Source organism: Chlamydotis macqueenii, chromosome 3 (genome assembly GCF_036417535.1).
Source record: "Chlamydotis macqueenii isolate bChlMac1 chromosome 3, bChlMac1.mat, whole genome shotgun sequence".
Classification (NCBI taxonomy): domain Eukaryota; kingdom Metazoa; phylum Chordata; class Aves; order Otidiformes; family Otididae; genus Chlamydotis; species Chlamydotis macqueenii.
This window is the reverse complement of record NC_141558.1, coordinates 48742532-48765359: the sequence shown is the minus strand read 5'-3', so window position 1 is coordinate 48765359 and position 22828 is coordinate 48742532. Positions and strand designations below refer to the sequence as shown.

Genomic DNA, 22828 nt, shown 5'->3' with positions numbered 1-22828 from the left:
TTAATAATGCACTCTGATTTTATCAGCATACATACATGGAAAAAAGCAGTTTTTTCATGAAACCACTTTTCTTTAAAAATAATAGAATTGTAAATAGTGTTGCGGAAATATATTTAAATTTAATTGCATCATCTGTGTAACCTGTGTGCTTGTGAGTAATGCAGTCAGCTGAAGCTCAAGCCAGAAAAGTACTTGCACCACCACAAAAAATTATGAATGCTGTATACACGATACGTACACACTGTATATTATTCATTATATGTATTTTATGTTTTTTTCCTTGGTAGTTTAATGTTTGTTGTAGCTCTGACTTTGGAAATCTGTGGAGTTTTAAGTATTTAACTATCTTGGCTGAGTTCTGTTAACTGTATATTGGAACCTGGTAAGAAAAGTTATTTATTTGTGTGTGTGGTGAGAATAAATGTGTGCAGGTTATAAATTCACAGAATGCTGAAGGCAAGCAGCTGTCCCCCCCTCTTTAAAATGCCTTGCTACATGTACCCTTTACGCAAAATAAAGGTGGATGTTGCAGGACTGCATCGTGTGCTCTCGGGGAGGCTTCCGAGCTATGCAAGCTTGCCTGTGTTTGAGAGGTTGGGAAGTACTGTGGGTCTGGTCTACAAAAAGAAATCGTTGTCTGCTCTGGGAAGTTATATAGTGTCTTCCTTTCACTGGTTCTTATACTGTTTTATTCAGGGTTTGTTTTGGTTAGGTTTTTTAAAGGATCTTTGAGGATGGAAGAAGTGAGAGCTGATGGTTCTGTGGCATGGTTTCTCCTCAGGAAGTTATGTTTGGCTCTCATGTGCTAAAATCTATGTTGAATGTCTTCACTAAAATATCGATTACCCATGTTCTCCTAATTTTCAGAAACATTTTAATTTGTTTATTTTAAGATAGCTAGCAAGATAATGTGTTAATTGCTCTTTGTATTGTACTGCTCTGTTAAAAGAGACTTAATTGCATTATTGCAATTAAGATTGGTGACTAGTGCTGGTATTTGGCTAAATTTCAGCTTTGACTGTAAACCTTTGTATCCACTTGGTTCTTAAAACCCAAACTTAGTTGAACCAAACTCTGTTACTGTCTGAGGCCATGCACACTTGTGCTCTCTTTTGGAAATTCAGCAAAAGTTGGTCTCTTCTCTGACGCCACAGCTGCCCACATTGCTGAGAGTGTGGGCTATAGTGCCACCAGGCGTGGTACACACCACTCCTAATTTGTCCTGAGTGGGCCAGCCTGTTAGCCTACAGGTGAAGCAAATGGGATGTGGGCATATTAGAGAGGCACAGAACAAAAAGCCCTGGCCTTGTTTGGCTCGTTAGACCCTACCAGAGCCAAAAATGTTGTGAGTTGTGGTAGAAAGCCACTCTAGGCCATACTGGCCTCCTCTTATGTTAATCATTAGTGGTGTTGGTCGGCTATGGCTGCACAGAGTGTGAGCTCAGGCGCTTCTGGAGGGGGAAGTGTTGGCCTGGAATCAGTGTAGGGGTGAAGGTCAAGCCCAGTAGCTGCCTAGTACCAGCTAGGTGAGCAGACCCTCTCATTCTTTTCCTAAAGCTTTTTGGGACATGTAGTTTGGGCCATTTCCCCATTCCTCTAAGAAAGGTTGTAAAGACCTGAGAAGAAATCAAGATTCTTTGGTTTTTTGGTTTTTTTTCTTGGGTTGGTTTTTTTTTTGTGTGTGTGTGGTGGGTTTTTTTTGTTGTTGTTTTGTTTTGTTTTTTTTTTTTTGGTTTTTTTTTTTAGTAGCACAAGAGCTTTCACACAGAAGTGTCCTATTTAAATAATTTTTTTTGTTGTTTATGTGTCTATGTAAATGAAATAGTATCCTGAAGATATTCTTGTGTTGTGAAGTCGTATAAATGTAATTAAAAAATCCAAATGAAACTTCAGGTTGCATCCACTGTTTTCTTTATCCAAATGTACTTCCAAGATCAACATCGTAGATTTTCAGATGTTTTAAAGACAGTTCTGTTGTGATTTCCTTTGCTTATTAGGACTAAAATTGTAGTTTAGAATAAAATGAGTTTAAGTGCTTTAGTAATCTGTGATGTAGTTGTTCATATGATTTATTTAACAAGTATTTAGGTTATATCAGAGGTATGGGCTCTTATTTATTGGAAATTAGTTTACAAATTACTGTGTCTAGCTCTGGAGCCCCCAGCATAAGAAGGACATGGACCAGTTGGAGCAAGTCCAGAGTAGGGCCATGAAGGTGATCAGAGGGCTGGAGAACCTCTCCTATGAGGACATGCTGAGAGAGTTGGGGCTGTTCAGCCTGGAGAAGAGGAGGCTTCGGAGAGACCTGATAGCGGTCTTCCAGTACCTAAAAGGGGCCTACAGGAAAGCTGGAGAAGAACTTTTGATGGCGGCATGTAATGATAGGACAAGGGGCAATGGTTTTAAACTGGAAGAGAGTGGATTTAGATCAGATATAAAGAAGTTCTTTACTGTGAGTTGCCTAGAGAAGCTGTGGATGCCCCATCCCTGAAAGTGTTCAGGGCCAGGTTGGACGGGGTTTTGAGTGACCTGGTCTAGTGGAAGGTGTCCCTGGTCCAGGCAGGGGGAACTAGATGATCTTTAAGGTCTCTTCCAACCCAAACCATTCTATGATTCTGGGAAATTTAATAGCATCTGGAATGTATTTTATTTTGTCCTAGTGATTTGGCCTTGTTGATGACCATAGAGAGCAGAAAGCAGCTTGACAAGAACAGGAAGAATACAACTGGAGACATAGCAGTTGAAAAGGAAAGCTGAGCTTGCTTTAAAACAAGTTAATTTCTGAGCTGGTGTATCTAAGTGGTCATTTAGAATTGCTTTCAACAGATAAGTTTCTTGGGGGCAGTTTCCTTCTGACATCAAATTTAAAGGTACAGCATTTGAAACAGTTCTGTTTAAAACAGCCCATGTCTACTTCATTTATCTCTAACTTCTGTTTTATGTCTTTCATCCGGTTTTGCAAAGTCTATTCCTAATATACTTAGACATGTTGTATGTATTGTGCGGTCTCTTCGTAACCACTCTTGATCTAAACAGTTTTTTTTTTCCAGCAGGTTATAGATTTTGGTTGTACTTTTTCTCCTTTCCCTTTCTTCTTTTGAAGTATGAGGCTGCTTTTGGCTTTTTTGTGCTTCAGATAACAAACTGAAACCCCTTATGTTCTTGTTATAGTAGATCACATTGAATTGTTCTGAAATACTCCTTTTGTGGCATGACATGAATTGCAGGACGTATCCTGCTCCTTGGAAATAAACAAGATTTAATCCTGAATACTTGCTTTTCTCTACAATAGTAGTATTTCATTGTAAGTGTCAGGTAAAGGATGACAAAAGATTGATTAATAATTGCAGCTTGTTTCGATGCGAGCGTGAGTATTAAAGACTTGATGAAATGATGGCAGCCTGAGATCTGAGTCCTTTTTCCCATTTTGGTATGACCAGTGAAAATGGATTGTGAAAATACGTTTTTTTTCTTTCCTTTTTGCAGGGGTTTTGTGTACGATAGCCGGAATAACTTACAGATGCGAGGTTTGGTCATATTGCTAATTTCCAAAGCTGCTGGACCCAGCACGGCAGATCTCTCTTTCCAGCACAATATGGTCAGTGGAATTTATTCCAGGTACGTAGTAACTTTCTTTAGCCAGCAAGCTACATTTGATGGGCAACTTCGTGGTGCTATCAAAGCATCTTAAGTGGCCTGCTCAGCTGTTGAGGAAAATCAGTACTTTCCTAATTACAAAACTTTGTTCTTCAGGGTTATGACAAGCTTTCCACAGCGAAAGCCATTTCCTACTCTTTGTCTAGTTCTTAAAATAGTCATGCCTATACTTAATGCAGCTTCTGGGCACAACCAAATTAAAAACATTTGAATCGATGTAGTTCTTCGAAAGTTTATGTTAACAGGTACTCGGAATCAAAAAAAGTAAAGATGCTAGAAAATATTTTAAAATATTTTCCTTTTGAGTTACTCGGGTGTTACTCATGTACACGTGAGCCTACCATTAAGGTTCCTCGGGCTCTCACTAAGACACTTCAAGTTCATTGAGTTCCTAAATATTTTTTTAAGTATTTAAACTAGATTACTTAATACTAGTAACAACAATAATAAAAAATAGTGGTTACTCTCCTTTGTATATTTGATATTTAACTGTTCCACTGAAGTAATAAGTGAGATCTGGTTGAAAAATTGTAAAATCTGAATTTTTAAAATTCTTTTGAAAAATTGTGAATAGTGCTTGGTTGAGGGACCAGACTATTATATTTTCAGTTAACTGTGCTTCTGACCACTGTGATGTATTAAATGAAACTGCACAAACTTAGTGATATGTTTGTATCCTGATTTGTTTTAGAAGTGCAGAGATAGCATTGTAAAATTGAAAAGACCAAACAAATAAAGATTTTAAAATATATGTAGTATCTTAAAATAACAGAATGAAAATATGTATGAATGGGTACAGACAGAAATAACAATGAGTAAGAAAAAAGACAGGGCTCTGAAAGGGACTTGCGATGGAGGGCTGTGTTGTCCCTTTAGCTGATTAATTCCATTCTTGTTTTGTTTCATCCTTAGTGTCCCCTTAGGGTTGTAAAATTTTTATATTTATATGCAAATGATGCTGTATGAAAGCATAATTCTAGTTAGTTAATTACGGCACAGGAAGTATTTTAGTTTGTTTTGTAAATGATTTTAAGAGTTTACCTTAAGTATGCCTCATAAAAGGAGAAAAATAGCATTATTTTTTGATAACTAAGTTCTTGAGTATGATGATTCTGACCGTGAAGGTAAAGTTTGAGCGTTTAGAGCTGCCATTGGGAAGGTGACTAGTGGAAGTATTCATTAAGGAGCAAATAAGACCTTGAATTAATAATGAACCATTTGGTGTAAATGAACATCATTGGAACTATGCCAGTTCAACCAGCTGAAAATCTAGCCTGATAATCTAGATTTGAGCAAGTCAATAGCCATTATAATATCTAGTTCAGAGTTACAAAGGTACTCCAAAAATGAAGCAGTTTTGAATACACCCACACAGGTTCACTTAAGGTTCGTTACTGTCTGCAAAAGTGATAACTATGGAGCTGTTAATTCAGGTGGATTTTCAATGACACTTTACGTCTCTAGCGTGGTGTAAATTATGAGCAAACTGACACACGCCAGGAGAGTGCCGATGCATTGTTTCATTTTGTACCGTAGTGCCCAGTTCTTGCCCTCCACTGAAGTCACTGTGGGCTTTGCGTTTGGACTCCTTCCTTTATTTAAGATACTTTTCCAAATACACTCTTAAATGCGGGTCTAATTTCTGATTTTGATTTCTCCATTGCATAAAGCTAAAAGAACAAGCAGCTTGTAAAATTGTGACCTTAAAGGGCTTTTGAGATTGTTTTATGTTATTGCAAATAGTGTTTTGCAAACTGCTTTCTTCTGAATAAGAACAAAAGGACATTGTTTTCCGTTACTACATTTGTCTGCTATCTTGGTTACAGTGCAATGATATGTATGTGTAATATACACATCACATATCAAAGGCAAAGTATATCCCTCAGTGATATGCAGTGAAGAAATATGCTTAATCTTTTATTGTTCATATATGTCTCCAGCTTTGGGAAGTATTTTTTGGAAACAGATTTTTACAGATTTTCAGCTCAGCTGTAAACTATACAGCTCTTTTTGTTGCTGTGCCATATAATTACTCCATCTTTATATATAATATTTTGCTGGAAATATTATTTCTGGCACTGTAATGAGCATCTTCATTGCCTGATACTTACGTGCTGTGAACATTATATTGTGGACTGTTAGCTGGGATATGGCTCACTTGATTTTAGGGTACTTAGTAGTGATTAATTAATTGCATTCCTGAAATCCGAGCATGAGCTAAGTTATTCCAGTACTTGTCAGTGATTGCACCAGCCCAGTCTTTCTTTTCCCACTGTTTATGTTGGAACCATCTCTTGCGCTCTCTTTAAATATTCAGTCCCATAGTGGATAGCCAGGTTACATTAGTCCGCTATATCTGGTACTACACTAAAGGTACAGTCTATGACCAGGAAGATGGAACAGTGCCATAATTGTTTAACTTAGAAAACCACAAAAAAACCATGGTGGACTTTTTCATCCTGGAATCTGACGTGTTCTGCGTAACCTCTTCTCCTTATTTCGTATTCTTGAATCACAGTATAAGCAGGCAATACAATAACTGTAATTAAGACAAAGACACTGAGAGCTGAATTTGGAATAGCAAACTTTTTTTTTAAATTCTGTTTTCCTGTTCTCTAGATGTGTTGATTTATGGGACAATTGACCTAAATGTATAAAAATAGATTAGCTCTCTGCTTAGCTGGCATCTGTTTTTTACTGGTACACAATGGAACAAAACTGATGCCTGCTACAGAGAGCAATCTTTTCCAGAATAATGAGGATTACAATTTAGGTAGTTACAGGAACAGAGCTAGCGTAGTTATATGGTGCTGCCTGTGGCCAGCATCACCTCCATCTTTAGCACTTCATAATTTGCAGGAGACGTGATTGGCCTGCATTAAGCTGGGGGTGTAGGGGTCATTGTAGGCAAGGATATCATAGTAACTGCTAGTTGCCTTATGAGCCGTGCTGAAGATAAGGGGGGCAATTGTTTATAAAAACCTGCTTGGTGTGCTTTGCTTTGTACAGCCACCTCCCTGTCATGCTGCCAGCAACCTGACTTTATTTGTATTGGCAGGGAAGAGAACCTAGCTTTATTTCCAGCTCAGCACCAGTGATCCCAAAAGAGGATGAAGAGGAGAAGCAGCAGCATGATAAACAGCTCTATTTCAGCTGCTGGACAGATTTCCTCAAGTTGAAACTTTCTGCTGGTCTCTTAGCTGTTAGGAAAATATTTCCTTGGCTACAGAAGCATTGCAAATGTAACGATAAAGTGCAGTGCTCACTACAGAGTATGCAAGCAGTGTCCTGTAAGGGTTCATGTCATTGCCTGTACTCAAGCAAAGTGTGCATCCCATATTCCCTGGAAACTCCTTCCTACTCCTGCGCAGAAGAGAAAGCAAGACTTGCATTTGGGTTTAGGCAGAATCTAAGTAATAATACTTTGTCATGCTGATAGTATCAGAGAACCTTAGATGTGACACAGGAGCCTAGAGTTTGAAAAGTACCCTCTAGTACTGACATCCATTGCGTCAGCTCTGCATATTTCCTTGGATGCTTATCAGAGGTTTGAGGGAGGAAAAAAAGTAAAATCCTTTTTTTCAGTCAAATCTGCCTGTTCATTCACTCTGATGAATCCTATGGTCATTGACAAGCAAAGAACTTTTTATTCTACCAAACTTGGCAAGTGTGTGTCTGTGTACGTAGAGTGGAACATAGAAAGTATTATTTCAGATCTGTGCTAAAAAGTGGTAAATCCAGCAAACAGATTGCTGGATTGGTACTGTCAATGCTGGGCTCTGTACCTGCCTCTTCTCCCTCAAAATGATGCAGCTGGCCTTTAAAGCTCCAGGTATTCATCTCTTGCAAGATGAACATGCTTTCCTACAAGAAGAAGGTTCTTGCTGGATAAACTTGTCTCTGAATCAGAATTCTTCCTGCTGCTTGGAAGAATGGTGGTAATACTGTAGTGACAGTGGCATGAAGATATTCTCCTTGAAATTAGTGTTTTAGTAATGATTTTGGAACCAGCATTAATGCTGCTTCCAACAAAAGCCCAATTTAAGTGGAAGTTAGCAGCAGCTGCCAACTCCCTGTTATGGTGATGGGTCTTTTGCTCCTCAGGTTCCAGTAGTAATTTTTACTAAGTGCAATGGGTACCCTTTTTTTGGAGACACACACACACACGGGTCACACGGTCTGATTGCACATGCTCTTTGTAATTGTCACAGTGCCAATGTCATCTTGTTCTCACCTTCTCTAAAGGAACATTGATTTACAACTTAAAGATCTCCAAGATCTTAACCAGAAGGTTCATTCATCCATTGGTTGTTTTTACTCTGGAGCTTCTTTGGAAAGAAGTCAGGAGGAGGTAGGCGTCATTCTAGGGACAGAGAACATGCTACCCTGTCCCTTTGCAGTTCCATCTAACTTTTCTTTGCTAGATGTGAAAACAAAGCTTTGCTTTAGCTTAATTTCCTTCCCCTGAATTCCAAGGAGTTTTGCACTATCTTCAGAGAAAGTTCAGCCTTCCATTACCCTCCTTTCAGGGTAAGCCAGATACTACTGATAGTACATCTAGTTCCACAGGATAACTCAAGCTGAAGGGAATCTCAGGAGGTCTGTAGACCAGCCTCCTGCTGAAAGCAGTGTCAGCAACGAGGTCAAACTCATCTAGCTTTCCTCATGAATGTCAGATCTTTCAAGAACATAGTCTTCTTCACAAGGTGATAATCAAAATTTATTTTAAACAGATAAGTGAACTTTCTACTCTCTGCCTTTAGCCTCGCACTCTGTGTTTAATGTTGTAGTCAGTGTGCATTCATGAATATGTAGCTCACAAGAGGTCACACTGATGTTGGCATGATCTAGCCTGTCAGGTGTCCTTGAGGTCAATTTTCCATCCTGAGGTCTTCAGAATTAGTAACATGGACTGTGTCAAGGCCTGCTATCAGAACACAAGTGTAAAGGTCCTGTCTGTCTTAGGGATAGGCCACCAAAAGTTGCTGTGTATTAGTGGGGACACTAGGAATCTCTTCCATTTCTCATAGGTGACAGCTTGTCATCTGTAGCTCTATCTGTTCTTTCTCCAAAACCCATGCCGTGGCAGGTGTAACAGAGGTGATACTGTGCTTGTTAGAGCAGTCCTTAATTACTGTATGCGTGAAAGGCAATCAAGCCACCTCCAGGGAACTGAAGCTATGTGAATGATGATATTTGAACAACTCCAGTCTGTAAAAGGTAAATATGGACCAGCGTAGTCAAAAGTGTAGAGATTATATACCGGTTATAGTAGGCTTTTGAGACTTGTCACCTGCACAGGTTTACACAAATGGACTTTGGTTTGTTGACTTTACTTCTGGACTGCTGTGAACTGAGATTTCATGTTTGAGAGGGATCTGAAATGGCAGTGCTCTGCTTTGTGTATTTAGGATAATAGTATATGAGGTGTGAGCACACCTGCTCTTGAAATTGAGAAAATGTAAAAGTTGTTCCACTTTGAGTGATAAACAGAATAAATACTTCATGAGGATGTGCACCTTAGAGTCTTCATTCCCTGAGAGCTCCAGTTATTGGCAGGTAGGCCTCTGTCCTGTCTTTGTGAATGCCACCAAACAGCTGAGAGATGATAATGCTGTTCTTGACTCAGAAGACTGTCACATCTCCAATTGGAGTAGATGACGATAGTGAAGGGGCTACCTTCTGACTGAGGAACAGGTAAATGTTACTTAGGCAAAGGAGGCTTTTTGCTGTGTAAGCTGTATCTTCACTTGCTCAGTTCACCAATAAAGTTTTGCCAGCAAATTCTTTCTACTGGAGACAAGCTTAAAGATGTTTGTGATTTTTAATAATTAAATGCTTTGCAACTGAAATGTGAATGTCTCCACATAAATCTGTACTTGATTCATTAATAGTTTTATGCAAAGAAATCAGATAGTCTCCCTTTAAAAGGAAGAAAGGAAAATGCAAGTCCATTGCAAAGTTTCTTGGCTAATAAGCCATGGCAAACATGGGTAAATTTTGGTGAAGGTGAGATTAACTGTATTGTTACAGTGTAAGTGACACTTAGAGGTTGCCTTGACCTGTTTGCTGTTAAATGTTACAAAAGCTTTCTTTCTGCCTCGCGTGGTGTAGACAAGTTCTGTTTGAGAGTTATTGTAAAAGACAAAACTCAGATGAAATAAAATCAAAAAGTGACCATATACATTATGATTTTTGATACCTACAAAAATACAAAGAGCACAAGTGTGTGAGTTTTAGCCTCATCTTCAGACCTCGCCCTTCTTTCAGTTTCTGTGCTCTGAGCTGTATAATATATTAACTTGGGAGATTGTATTTAACAGTTTCTTATCTTCATATTTTGAAGTAAATAAATGAGGCATAACTCTATTGTGTGAAGAGTACTTCAATGTTTGGAAGAAGTTTGGGTTTGTTTGTTTATTGTTTTTTTTTCATATTACTACTTGTCTGAGTTTACTAATAATAGAAACCTATATTAGATTTACCCTGACCTGATGCGATACAGAGGGAGTGGCTCTGAACCAGAGTTTGGAAGACTTGATGCTACATTGCACCTATCGCCATCAATTATGTAAATCATGATAGCACGTCTTTAGATCAAATAAGAAATGAGAGAAATGTATTAAGACCAATAATGTATGTAGGAACTCAAAATTAAAAGAGGGCAGAGCTTTTTTCTTCTGTCTGGTATAAGTATTCAGACTGGGAGTTTTAGTGCAGAATAGCTGTTGCACTTTAAATTCACACTGGCTTATTGCACACAAGCCTGGGGTCTCAGCTGCAGCTATTGCAGAGATTAATCTTATTAATGGAACTGCTAATTGGTGTTTGACTCCTAATTATAGTAACAATAGGCCATAACAATCAATCCTCACCTTTACTGGGACACATTAGGAGTCTATAATAAAAATTATTTCCTTTGGGACTTACTGTTCTTATTCCTATCTTCTGGAAGGCTGGCTTTCAACAAAGGTGTGGTATCCCAACTAGCATGTACTTGGAAGCTTAGCTAATTAACTGTTAGAGAAAATGCACGGTCCTAAAATATTTGATATCTAAGTACATTAAGAAGTACAATGCTCTTGACAAAATTATTTGTTTGAAAGATAATGGGAAAAGTATGTCAAAATATGAGCAGTGATATGTTTTATAATCTTTAAGAAATGTATAATTTTGTTTCCCAATCCTTGGTAACTTTCCCATAGCTTTTAGTGAGAGGAAGTCTAAGTGATTATTCTACATTATTCTATTTAGTTTTTGCTCTCCAGGATAAATCCTATGAGATTCTTTATCTCATTTACAAGATGAGTCTCTGGAGATGAAAAGCACATACAACTTGATTACATATTCCTGTTGATCATCTTCTACCCACAACAATAAAAATCAACTCCAAATACAAATCTAACAATATTACTAATTCATTACAACCAGTACTTTTCTTCATTAACTTTTTATTGTTTTCAGCATACACAGCATGTGCAAATACAGCAATTATGTGTTGAATAAGAAAAGGTCTTCTCCTTACACTGTAGAATAAATCAAAAGGCACTACATTAAAGCTAATGAAAGACTGCAGAGATACGGACACAAATCTTATTCAGAATAAGTCTGTTTAGCACTAAAGAGCTGAGCAAAAGTAAATTCAATATGTACGTTACAAAGGGAGGTTGTTTTGTTCCTTAAAAAGGAAGTAATTTTCAGTATCATAGAAAGCACAGTAGGGATGAAACCTTGGAGAAACCATAACACCGCTTGCTGCCTGTCTGTCTGTCCAGCCCCACCTTTTCCTGGAGCTTCTTCCTCCCGCTGCTTGTGAAGTGAGTACTGGACTGCCAAGATCTGCAGCATAGCATACAAAACCAGATCAGCACTGATGAAATTCTGCAGTGGGTCAGGAGCGGCTGTGGGAATAGCAAAGTCCTGCCTTCACCCTAGTGGGAATGTTTCAAAGAAAGACCAAATGACCTGTGTGTAACAAGACCTGGTGCAGCCTTTCTGGGGCATTACATCTCTGTGTACCAGAGTTGTTTGCCAGAGCTGTTCTTTGGTGGTTTGTTGTAAAACTTTCCCTTACAACAAATTTCCACTTGAGAACATTCAGATTTTCTTTAAAAAAAAAAAAAAAAAAAAGTATTTGGTAAGAGAAATTTCCAACCATCACCTGAGCACACAATGGCTCTGGGGACTGCTTATCCCTCAGAAGTATGATGTCAATATGACCAGTTGTTTCATAGCAAGTTCTTAAGTAGCTATGTCTATGTAATTTATTTGTCCTGCAGTCCCAAAATATCTCCTATGCTTTCCCATCTGCTGAAGTACCAGCTGTCTTCTTCCCATGCACAATCTATTAATTTCTCCCTTGACGAATTTTACAAGGCAGTTTCAATACAAATTTCTGCAATATTTGGAAAACTATAGCAATGTGAAGTTAAGTATTACAAGGCTTACTGTACCAATTAATTTATTTTCTTAATGATTCAGTTAGTACTCTTATAAAATGTAACTGAAGAGATGACAAATTTTTTGTCTACTGGGATGAAAGACCTTGAGGAAAAGGTCTACATTATACTCCACAAGTGTAAAAAATATGCACTGATCTTTGCCGTATTTGGATACGTATGGGAAATATGTTGTTTCTTGGTGGTAACGGATTGCTTTGGGGTGAGAGTGGGCCTGACTGCTGATGAACAGTGCCCTCCTAGAAGGTATCCTTTTTTTTTTTTTTGCTTAGTGTTCATGAGTCTGTGTAAAGAAAATGCAACATCCATTGCCTTCTGCTTTGAAGTAGTGGCATGTGCTGGACACTGGTCACATTATACATTAAGTGAATGAATATTTCTTATCAATTCACTGGTAACTGGCCTTTAACTTTCAGCACATTTTCATGTAGAATTTGACAGCTCTGAGATGCCTCTAAAGCAAACAATAGTAAAAGAAACTCCAGCATATTGGGGTATTGTGTTGCTGGACAGAGAAGCTTGGTTATTAATAATAGGTTCTAATGTAAAGGTGGGCGTGTGAGTGCATACAGATAGCAGGTAGATAAGGAAGATACAAGGAAAGAGAGAGAAGTTACCACTTATTGTAGTGCTATAGCCAGGATCGTTCAAGGTCATGAGAAATTTTCTTTGGCATGGAAAACAGGAAGAGAGGCAGGGGAAGATTGCTCAAGAACCTTTCATGTGGTGGTGTTGGTGGTGTTTTGTTTTCTTTTTGAAGGTAGGGAGAAAGGATTCTAAGTTGAATTCTAGTAAAGAATGTCCAATAAACAATTCCTTGTTTCAGAAACTTAATTTTCTTCAGGAGGCAACAGCTGGATTGGGAGAAACAAATTTTTGGACTGGCTCCATTTTTAGCAGACATTGACTGTGACATGTAGTACATACTGGTACTACATATGGTAGATCTTAATCTTCACTAGCAAAGTGGTTTTTTATTTGATTCAGTACTGGAAGATAAATTACTAAGGAGCAACAGCAAGAATTAACATGACAGAAATGACTCATTAATAAAAATGAGTCATCTTTGCAGAAACGTTTTCAGTGGTCATGAGATGGTATTTCAGTAGACTGGAATGGAGAATATTAGTCCTTATTATGTTGCGCTCTGGCTATTACAATAAGAGAGAAGTTAAATTGTTACTTAAGTTAAAAAGTTTTAGGTATGGATGGATTGCAAGACTAGCAAGTCCAAATTTGGAGATAATGGTTGCATTCTGAGTTTAAGTTACTAGAAATATGTATCATGACAGTGATCAATGATTTGAGAAGAGGAATAAGGAGTTAGAGAGTTAAGGATAAAGATTTCAAGGACATGGATACAACATGATACTCTAACAGTGTTGTATTTGAGAAGGTGCTTAGGCAGTCAAAGGGAAATCAGAAAGATGACAGTTTTTCCTGGGGTTCGCAGAAATTGAAAACTTCTGATCAGCACTGACAGTGTAGTTATGGAACATGTTCAGTGCATGTGAGATTTTGGGAGCTAGATTGCCCAACTCTTGAAGTCCATTGAAGTATGTGCAGTTATAGTTTTTAATTTTTCCCAAGACTTTTTGACAAATTTGTGTAAATTTTTGTGGGAAGAGATGATGTAGCCAAATAAATTGTTCATCTCATATTTCCGGAAAGGGAGGGAACATAAGAAAGTTTCAGATACTCTACAATATTTCTGATTTCTTTCCCATAGTTGTTAAGTTTCACCAAACAGTGTTCTGTGGAAAGTTCACTTCAGTCTCTTACAGCTGAAATTTCATTCTGGCTTCTGATATCCGTGCAACAAAACCAGTACAAAAAGTTTGGCTAAATCTGTGTGCTGTTCCAGTCAGCAAATTGAATTTTAGCAAAACTATAGTGGTGGCTGCGATCAATAAATGATCCTATTTTGTGGACTCAGGTAGGAATTCTGCAGAAATTTTGTTCTTGAAGGTGGTTTGTTAACATACAGCGCTCTCTCCACCATCACTCACTTGGGGTTCATGTTGCTTGAGTTGGTTGATGTCATTTTACCCCTTATTAAAACGTGTAGATTGAATCATTCTGGGATGAAAAGACCAAAAAATGAAAGCATGGGATTTTCAGATATCCTATGGAACTCCTGTAAATAAGGTAAAAATAGATGGAAGTGATGCCACTGGTATGATAGTAGGTAGGTTTTTTTTTCATCAAAAGACACATTTTCTCAATATCATCCAATAGTCCATTTGCATAAAATATATACTAATAATAATGATAAAACTTTGCAGACATCAACAGCACCAAATGCTTATTAATATGCTGATATGGTCCCAGAAGCAGCAGTCATTGCCTTGCTCCAAAAGGTTTATTATCCTTTCCCTGCTGGCGGTTCTGTCAACACACCTGGTGTAAGGGGCAAGGTCTCCGAGAAGTCTGCTGTCTCCCTTTAGCTATTTAGTCTCATTCCTTGTACATGGCAGGCAATATCCATCTGCTGCATACTTCTGCTTCGTGAAAAGCAAAAACATTCCTATAATAAACCATTGTAATGTATGGTATTAATGTCCCTATCCAATTCTGAACACTGAAAGTTCAGGAGGGGAGAGGAGAGCAGGTGTGATAACCATACTTTAATTGCTGGCTAACATAGATGCAGTTACAGCTGTTCAGAGTAGGACAAGTTTCCTTGATAGCATGAGGTATCTGTGGTTGTGCAAGCAATGTGTTTTGATTTATTTTTTTTTTCTCTGTGAGTTGGATATTTATTGGTATTTCAAAATATACAGTATGTTTTATATAAGCATGATTAAAATATATATTATATATATATATTTTATATATATATATATATAAAAATTCCAACCCTATCTGTACACTGTATTCTGATGATTCACATTTTATTTTTAATGCCTTTTTCCTCTGCAGTTAGACATATGAACAATCTATTCTCTTAACAGGATTGCTCATTTATCAGGTGTTCGTTCTTCACTGCATAAAAAAGGTTACCTTCTTTTCTCTTGCGTAAAAAGGTTCTGTGTATTTCAAGTGTCATTAGTAGCAGAGCTTTAATGTCAAGGTTACTGCACCTTAACTTTCAGCTACATTGAATACAATTATAGACAAATTCTTCAGAGATATTTCAGAGAAGCACTTGGAGCGATAAGTCATGCTGCTGGTCTCTGGATAGTTGACAGTACACAGTAATGGGAATTTCTGTTATGTTGGTTCAAACAGTCTCCTATAGTCATTACAAATAAAATGATAGCCATGCTTCAAAGTCTTGGAGGGCTGAGAAACAACTAAGATAAGATAAGAGAAAGTGTGGTCACAAAATTAATTGTTAGTAGCCTGTTTCTTCCATTTATCTGCACGTGAGACCTTTTATTTCCCTTCGTATCCTTGCAGTGGTTTTAGTGCAAGTATTTCAATATTTCAGTTAAATAAAACACAGAAAAGTCAAAACTTTTTAAACAACCATGTGAAATTTGTTACAGAATAGATGCATGAGGTATAACTGGAGGATACTTGCTGTCGAAGGCCTACAGAGCAAATCTGGGTAATCCTGGATGGATGACTAGCCTGGGTCGTACCTAGGTGTTCCATGAGCAGTCTGGCTGACACATGCTACCATCATAAGGGAAGGAATCTTGGCTATTTCCATAACAAAATACATTATTTTCCTCCATCATCGTGTTCCTTTTGATTTCTGCTTTGGTGACAGCACTGTTGTCCAATCCAAAAATTAATGCTTTCATTCCTACCTCATCTTTTGAGTTTTTTTCATCAACATACCTTATTCAGTTCTGAGTCTTACTATCTTTCCTAGCATTGTGTATCCTACCATCTAATATTTTCCCAGGCCATGCTACCGTGGCTGTTGTCAAAGCTTTTGATCACCTCCTGTCTTGCCTTTTTTTGGATTCCTCTTTACAATACCTGCAACTTGCTTACTTCAGTAGGCCAAAAAGATGACCTTTATTCTAGCTTCATTTTAAACTCTTATTTTGGCTTGGTCTTCCACCTCTTCATGTTCAAATGTCTTATTTTTACCTTTTTTAGAAAATGTAGTACTACTGTTTTAAGGCAACAGTGGTGGTTCTGTTGTTTCTAGGCTACTGGTAGTTGTGCAGAGGTGGGCTTTCTTGGAACTGGCCACTGGTCTTCCATTTTTGAATCAACATTGGAGAATTTAAACCTACTCTGAACTGTCTGGAAACTGTAGCATGAAAACCTCTGCGTAATGTTTGCTATGTTGTGCTTAGATGTTTAAATTAGCCTGATGCCTTTTGGATTTTATAATGAATGTGCTGGTGTCTTCCTGCAAAAACGCTGTTTTGTAGGGGTAAGTAGTTTTGTTGCTAATAAAATGAACTCTACAAATGGCAGGTAGTAGAACAAACTTGATGCAAAATATTGTTATTAATAGAAAACTGTTTACTGTATTTAGTTCTCAGTGTACCTGTTCAGTTATCATAGACTTGCATTGGCTGGAATTAATGGAATTCTTTTTAATTTAGTAAGCTTTGGTGTTTTTTTAAGACCCTATTAAGTAAAACATGCTCTTTATCTTTCAAACAACTGCAAAACATGGATGAGATTTGTTGGCTGGTTTAACTAGGAAATTATCTATGTGGGATTCCCAAACTGGAGATGTGCTGTTAACACTGTTCTGTGTTCTTTAGCCACTGAGGAGTCACTGAAGATGCAGGAAGTCCAGGCTTGGCTCCCTCAAGTATTTGAAAGGATGCACATCCCCAGTTCTCCTCTATCTGAATTTTCAGAAAAATCCTCTGCATACAGGGATATAGGATACCTAGGTCAGGAATGCCTGAGTACGTAATGTTGTTTCCCTCACAGTAACTTTGTGGACCACGAACTGGAGTCCAGGTGTCCCACCCTTCTCTCCCGTGATCTCCTGGAGACTGACTTTTTTCACTCTCTTGCCATCTGGCTGAATGAATAATTCAGCATTTTGTGTAACAGCAGAGCAGCTCAGCAGGAGTGGCCGAGGAAGGAGGTGTAAGAATACTCTGGTGTTGTGAGCCGGGTGGCTGCCTGATGCGAGATGCAGATTTCCAAGTCATGCTCTGCATGCTTCAAAAGAGGAGCTTGGACTGAAAAGCCAGTTCTCTGCAGTCATGTTGTCAGGTGTGACCCATCCAGTACTCCAGTCCTCCTTCTCTCTCTCTCTCTCTCTCTCTCTCTCTCTCCCTCTCTCTCTCTCTTGCAGTTTTTTTTGTCTTCCAAATACGGGCTGTCACTTGGAGTTTGAGAGACATCAACATGTTTTTAAAGCAATAAACATATCCTTGCTTGTGCTGACAAATATTCACATTTGCCCCATTATCATCTTTTCACCTGCATACATCCTGTAAACACAGAAAGGCAGGAAAATAAATGTTTCCAACAGTCATTTTCTAGCTGGAAGTAAACATACGGCTGGTTAGAAAGAAACTTTAAATCATATCTTACAGGTGTTTTCTCAGAGGTGGTACTCTAGTTATTTGAGACAACTGTTTTTCCAAGCTGCTGTGAATGATGGGTTGCTTTTGGACACTTCAATATTTCCGTGCTGATAAAGCAGCAAATTGAAAAGCAGATGAAAAAGTTCAAAGCCAAGATTAAAAGTTCATTTTCAACTTCTAGTTTTGTGACTTTTGTCACTTTGCATCACAACCTAACTGTTATTTTCACTTAGTGTTATTAATTAAGTAATATAGAGTTTGCTCATTTAAAATAAACTATCTTTCTTCATGGCAAATGACAGTGAATTCCATTCTTTTTAGAATGCTGTGTTAGATAATAGTTGAGAGAATAATAGATTCAGGGACCTTTGATCCACCATTACTGTAAAATAAAAATACAACTTAATTTTTTTTCCCTCTGACCGTAATGATTTTAACCTTGTGTACTAATTTGAATGGGCTTGTGGGGGCAGAGTTTTAAATGAGACACAAATGAAGGAAAAATTGCTAATGCTGCCACTGTATATCTAATGAGCACTGTGTAATAAACCATAACCTCTTCAACATTTCTGTGGAAAATGGTGTGATTATTTTGGATGGCTGGCCCTTTGTGTATGGCTCATTACCATCTGGCATAATGTGTATTGATATAGCCTGTAATTGTCAACTCTTATTTGACATGCTGCCTTTAATAAATGCGACTTGCATGGCTAGAACCCCCTAATGGTTATATGGAAAACTGTAATTAAAGAAAATATGTATACTTAGGTAAAATACACACCCTTATATACATAAAATAATTTTGTACATGGTCTCTGTTTTTCTTTATCTTCTGTTCTTTGTGGGAATACTTGTATGTATTCCTAGGTTAGTACAGCACCAAGTACGCTGAACTACCGATGTGGCTACCTAAATGTGTAAAGACAGGTATAATCCTGAGTAGAGGTTGTTTCCTCTTGCAGAACTTGCTTAAAGTAAATTTCAAGATGTTTATCCTCTGCATGCCATAAGATAGAATTAAACCTGTGGTCCCCAGCCTGCTGGTGGCTTTGGATGCTCCTGTGCTCAGTATGGGGGGTAACCGTGATGGGCGAAGTGGCTCTGGGTTTGATGTGGCTCCTGAATAAAGTGGCTGAAATAAATGCATTCAGAAATCCCAATGCTGAAAGCATCTATACCTCCTTAAAAGAAAATGGGCTGCTGGCCAATATTAAGTTTTCAGATACAGGGACCAGCATTAACTGCTGCCAAATACAAGTTGTCTTTTGTTTATTTTCTGAAAAGTTTCCTTCCCTTGGCTTTACAATTCATGAATACATGAATAACTAAGAGACATCATTTTGCTAGTCAGATTGGCTTGCAATACAAAACAGGCCATGGGATTTCCCTAACTTTAATCAGCTCCAATACATGTGTTTAAATAGGATTTCATCAGGTATTGTGCTGCTGTTGGAGAATCCGTTGTTACTCTTTGTAATACATTTTTGACAAGTGCCTTCTCCTTAGTCTTCTCTGGCTTTGCTTAGGTTCAAGCTACTGAATCTTATTGTATCTTTGCTTGATAATCTGAGTATTTTCTTCTCTTGAGTTTTTTTTTTCTGTAGTGTAGATACTTAAACTTTCTTTAAGTGGTTGTGACCAAGTCAATCTGCAGATTCGGTATCAGCCTTCTCTGTATGTTAAACGTATTTAGTTTCTCACTTCGTATGTTTGGTTTTGTTTTTTTTTTTTTTCACTCTGATTGTTAGTGTGGCTCTTTAAACTTTTTCCTGCTTTCCCAAATTCTTCCTGAATGAAGCTGAATGAAGTTTACCAGTAATGATTTTAACTGGCATCGGAAATGCAGGGTTGACAGAAACACTACTGTTGCTGATATTCTTCCCTTAAATCATCAATGAATCCTGTTAGCCTTTTTGACTACAGTGGTATCAATCCTGTATTTTAACAAATTATTTGGTTAAATATTATTTATTAATATTTAATATAATAAATCCAAATTTTTATATATATCCAAATATATAAAAATACTATTTGGATGATCCGTTCCTTCAGTCTCCTTCCACCCTTTTCCAAACCTTCAGTGTTTTCTTCTTGAAAGAGTTCCTGGTCCTGTATGTATATGGTCTGCTTTCTGTAATTCTAGCTGAGGTCTTTTGGCTGATGTTTTTTTTGCAGTGCATATTTTTGTTGAGTAAAGCATACTGAACCAGCTCAGTTGACTCTGTATTGAGGATGATTCATTCTCTGCTGTTTGTCAGCTATGTCATTCCTTTCCTGTTGCCTTCCCTCCTGAGTGCAAGTTCTCTGGGCTTACTGACTACAAAATCTTCACCACCACTGATGTTTATGAGCATTATTATTCACTACTGAGCTAGAAGATACTTATATCTGGTTGTGTAAATATATTGCTTAAAAATATAACGGGCTTTCTAAAATCCTTTACCTTTTATGTTGTGTTTCTGCCCACGCTTGCCTAATAGACCAATGCAGTTCTTAAAGTTCTTTTTGACTTTGAAGGGGTTTTTTTTAGTATATCATTTTAAAATTGCCTTTGCTCAGTTTCCTGTCCACCTCTTCATTTTCTCATTTGTTACTTTATCAGTTTTCTTCCTTGCCTAGTTTATCTGATTTGCATTTGTTGCTATCAGTTTTCCAGTTTATTTGAGCTAGAGAGGGAGGGACTTATAGCTGGTTTGGCTTTGTCTAAGCCATGATTTTTTTGGCTTTTTGTTTTGTTCTAATCAGCTTAGTATTTTTAACTAGGGAATTGTGGCTTTTTGGTCATATAGCAAAATACTTTTGAATAGTTTCCCAAAACCATTCACATTTTTCTGTTTAGTTTATCTGATTCAACTTGTTTTATCATTGAATATCGCTTATGTATAGTATTATATACTTCTGAATATTGTATGTCATGTTTATAAAGAATGTTTGTACACTGCTATAAGTTTGGTTATATTGCTTTCATATAACAAACGTATTGAGGTCATGTTCACTTGTACATAAATTTTTAGTTCTGATATGAACTCTTTGTAGCAAATTAAAGTTTTAAAAGAGAATTCAAGTTGAATGCAACATTTCTTGAGCTAGGAAATTTCCATTTAGAAATTCAAGATGGTGACATTATGCTATATCACTGATATACATTATTCAAAGTAAATTATCATGTACTATCTATATCTTTATTTACATAATGAGAGAAGTAGCACTTTAAAGAAGTAAACAGCTTTTGGTATGAGTTGATGTAATACTTGATATGGTCTCCATAGCTGTTAATATAATCTGTAGCAGACAGCAACTAGAATTTCAACTTGACTTTTATTTATCAGAGGTTTAAATCTTGATAATTGCCTTATAAAAAGACAATATTTCATTTGACAGCTTTACTTCATTTTTCCCATTGGGATGTTGAAATGGGCATTATGGTATGTGACTTTAATAATGCCAAATTTTAGTAAATTTTGCAATATGCTTATAAAGTAGTAACTATTGATTTTTATTATTGATTTCTTAGCATCAGTGCTCAAGTAATCCAAGAAATATCTTTTTCCGGATGTCTTTTTTTTTTTTTTTTTTTTTTTTCTTCAGGTGAATACTCTTGTTTTTTCTTTGATTTAATTTATTAAGTTAAACTAGCCAGCCCTCTTAAAAAAAAAAAAAAAGCTATAAAACCTGAAGTACCTTTTAAAATTATATCTGTGTAAATACTGGCTGATATCTAGAGTCTACTTTTTTCTTCCCTAGCAGTATAGAAAAGGTCTCTAAGAAAAGGAAAATAATTGATGTCTCTCTTTTTAACACTTTCTAGTGTGTATGAAGTCTGTAAAAACTGAAATAGGATGTGAAGCTATTTAAGTTTTGCATATCCTTGTCTGTGGGGCTTAAAAAACCTACGTAGGCTTGCCACCACGTCTCACATCTGGTTTGAGCAGTGCAAGTGTTCTTTTAATATCTGTCCCTTGCAAAATGTCATTTGCATCCTTCTTGCTATAAAAGCCCTAACATGACAGGGACTCTCTTTATGGTGACTGTATTTGGGTTCTTAGCTTGTCTGTCTAGCCCGCCTGCTCCTGATCTGTTCGCTTAGCTGGGTTTTCACTGGTTTTCTGGATCTCACAGTGGTTAGGTACTTCTTACTGTGCAGGCTTCCCCTTTATGTTTTCTTCTTTATTGGTCCCAGCTTGGATATCTATCTCCAAGTCCTGGAAAAATCAGTTTGACTTATTGATGCTGGTGATATTCTTCTGCTGGCTTCTCTGATTAACGCTTTCTTTTTTAAACTGAACTTGAGGTAGTGTTTCTTACCAGATCTTTGTCTAGATTCTCTCACCTCCTTCCCAGAACTGATGCTTTTATTTCCAGGCTGGGAATATTTTTCTTTTAGCCTGTGTGCTTTGGAAGGGGAGTTGCTGTGATGGTGCCATCCAGCACAAGGAAGATGTGCTGTGCTGTAGGTGGTGATCACTGTTGCTTTGCTGGGTGCTGATACAAACTATAGGAGTAAATCAGTGTCCTGGTTTCAGCTGGGATGGAGTTAATTTTCGTCTTGGTAGCTGACTTGTTTTGGATTTTGGATGTGAAGAATGTTGATAAACACACTGATGTTGAGTTGTTGCTCCTGAGACCAACATGAGCAACAGACTGTCTGCCTTCCCAGGTTTTGCTGATGTGTAGGTGCAGGAAGCTGGGAGGGACAGAGGCAGAACAGTTCACTCAAACTGGCCAAAGAGAGCATTGCATGCCATAAATGTCACACTCAATATTTAAGTGGGGGTGGGCTGGTGAGCTCTTTTCTCTCACTGTTCAAAATCATTCTGGGATTGTTTAGAGATTTTTTTGGTGTTTTGTTGGGGTTTTTTTTGTTTGTTTGTTTGGTTGGTTGCTTGTTTTTTTTCCTTCCTTTTTTTTTTTTTTTTTTTTTGTTCCATGCTGCTTGGGATGGGCTGTATTGGTCATCAGGTCATTGGGTGGTGAGAAATTGTGTAGTGGTGTTGTTGTTGTTATTCCTATTGGTGTTTTCCTGTTGTTATTGTCTCCTTTGCTATCCTAGTAAACTGTCTGTATCTCAGACCAGAAAATCCCTTTTCTTCCTGATTCTCTCTCCCATCCCTTGGGGAGGGAGAGGGCAATTGAGCACCTATATGGTACTTGATTGCTGACTGTAGTTAAACCACACCAACCAGACAGAGCCTTCAGACTCTGAAATTCACCAGTTAGGGCTTCGTTTTGCCAGGAGAAGATGCAAATATG

At 37.6% G+C, this 22828-nt stretch overlaps 1 protein-coding gene across 2 annotated transcripts in view; it reads left to right on the top strand.

Moving 5' to 3' along the window:
* The window catches only part of PDSS2 (decaprenyl diphosphate synthase subunit 2), a 127448-nt gene that overhangs the window by 48870 nt on the left and 55750 nt on the right, over positions 1 to 22828 (top strand). For both annotated transcript variants that reach the window (XM_086744989.1, XM_086744988.1), the window contains exon 2: positions 3487 to 3618. In XM_086744989.1, the coding sequence (XP_086601115.1) occupies positions 3487 to 3618 (132 nt within the window). The remainder of the gene's footprint in view (positions 1 to 3486; positions 3619 to 22828) is intronic.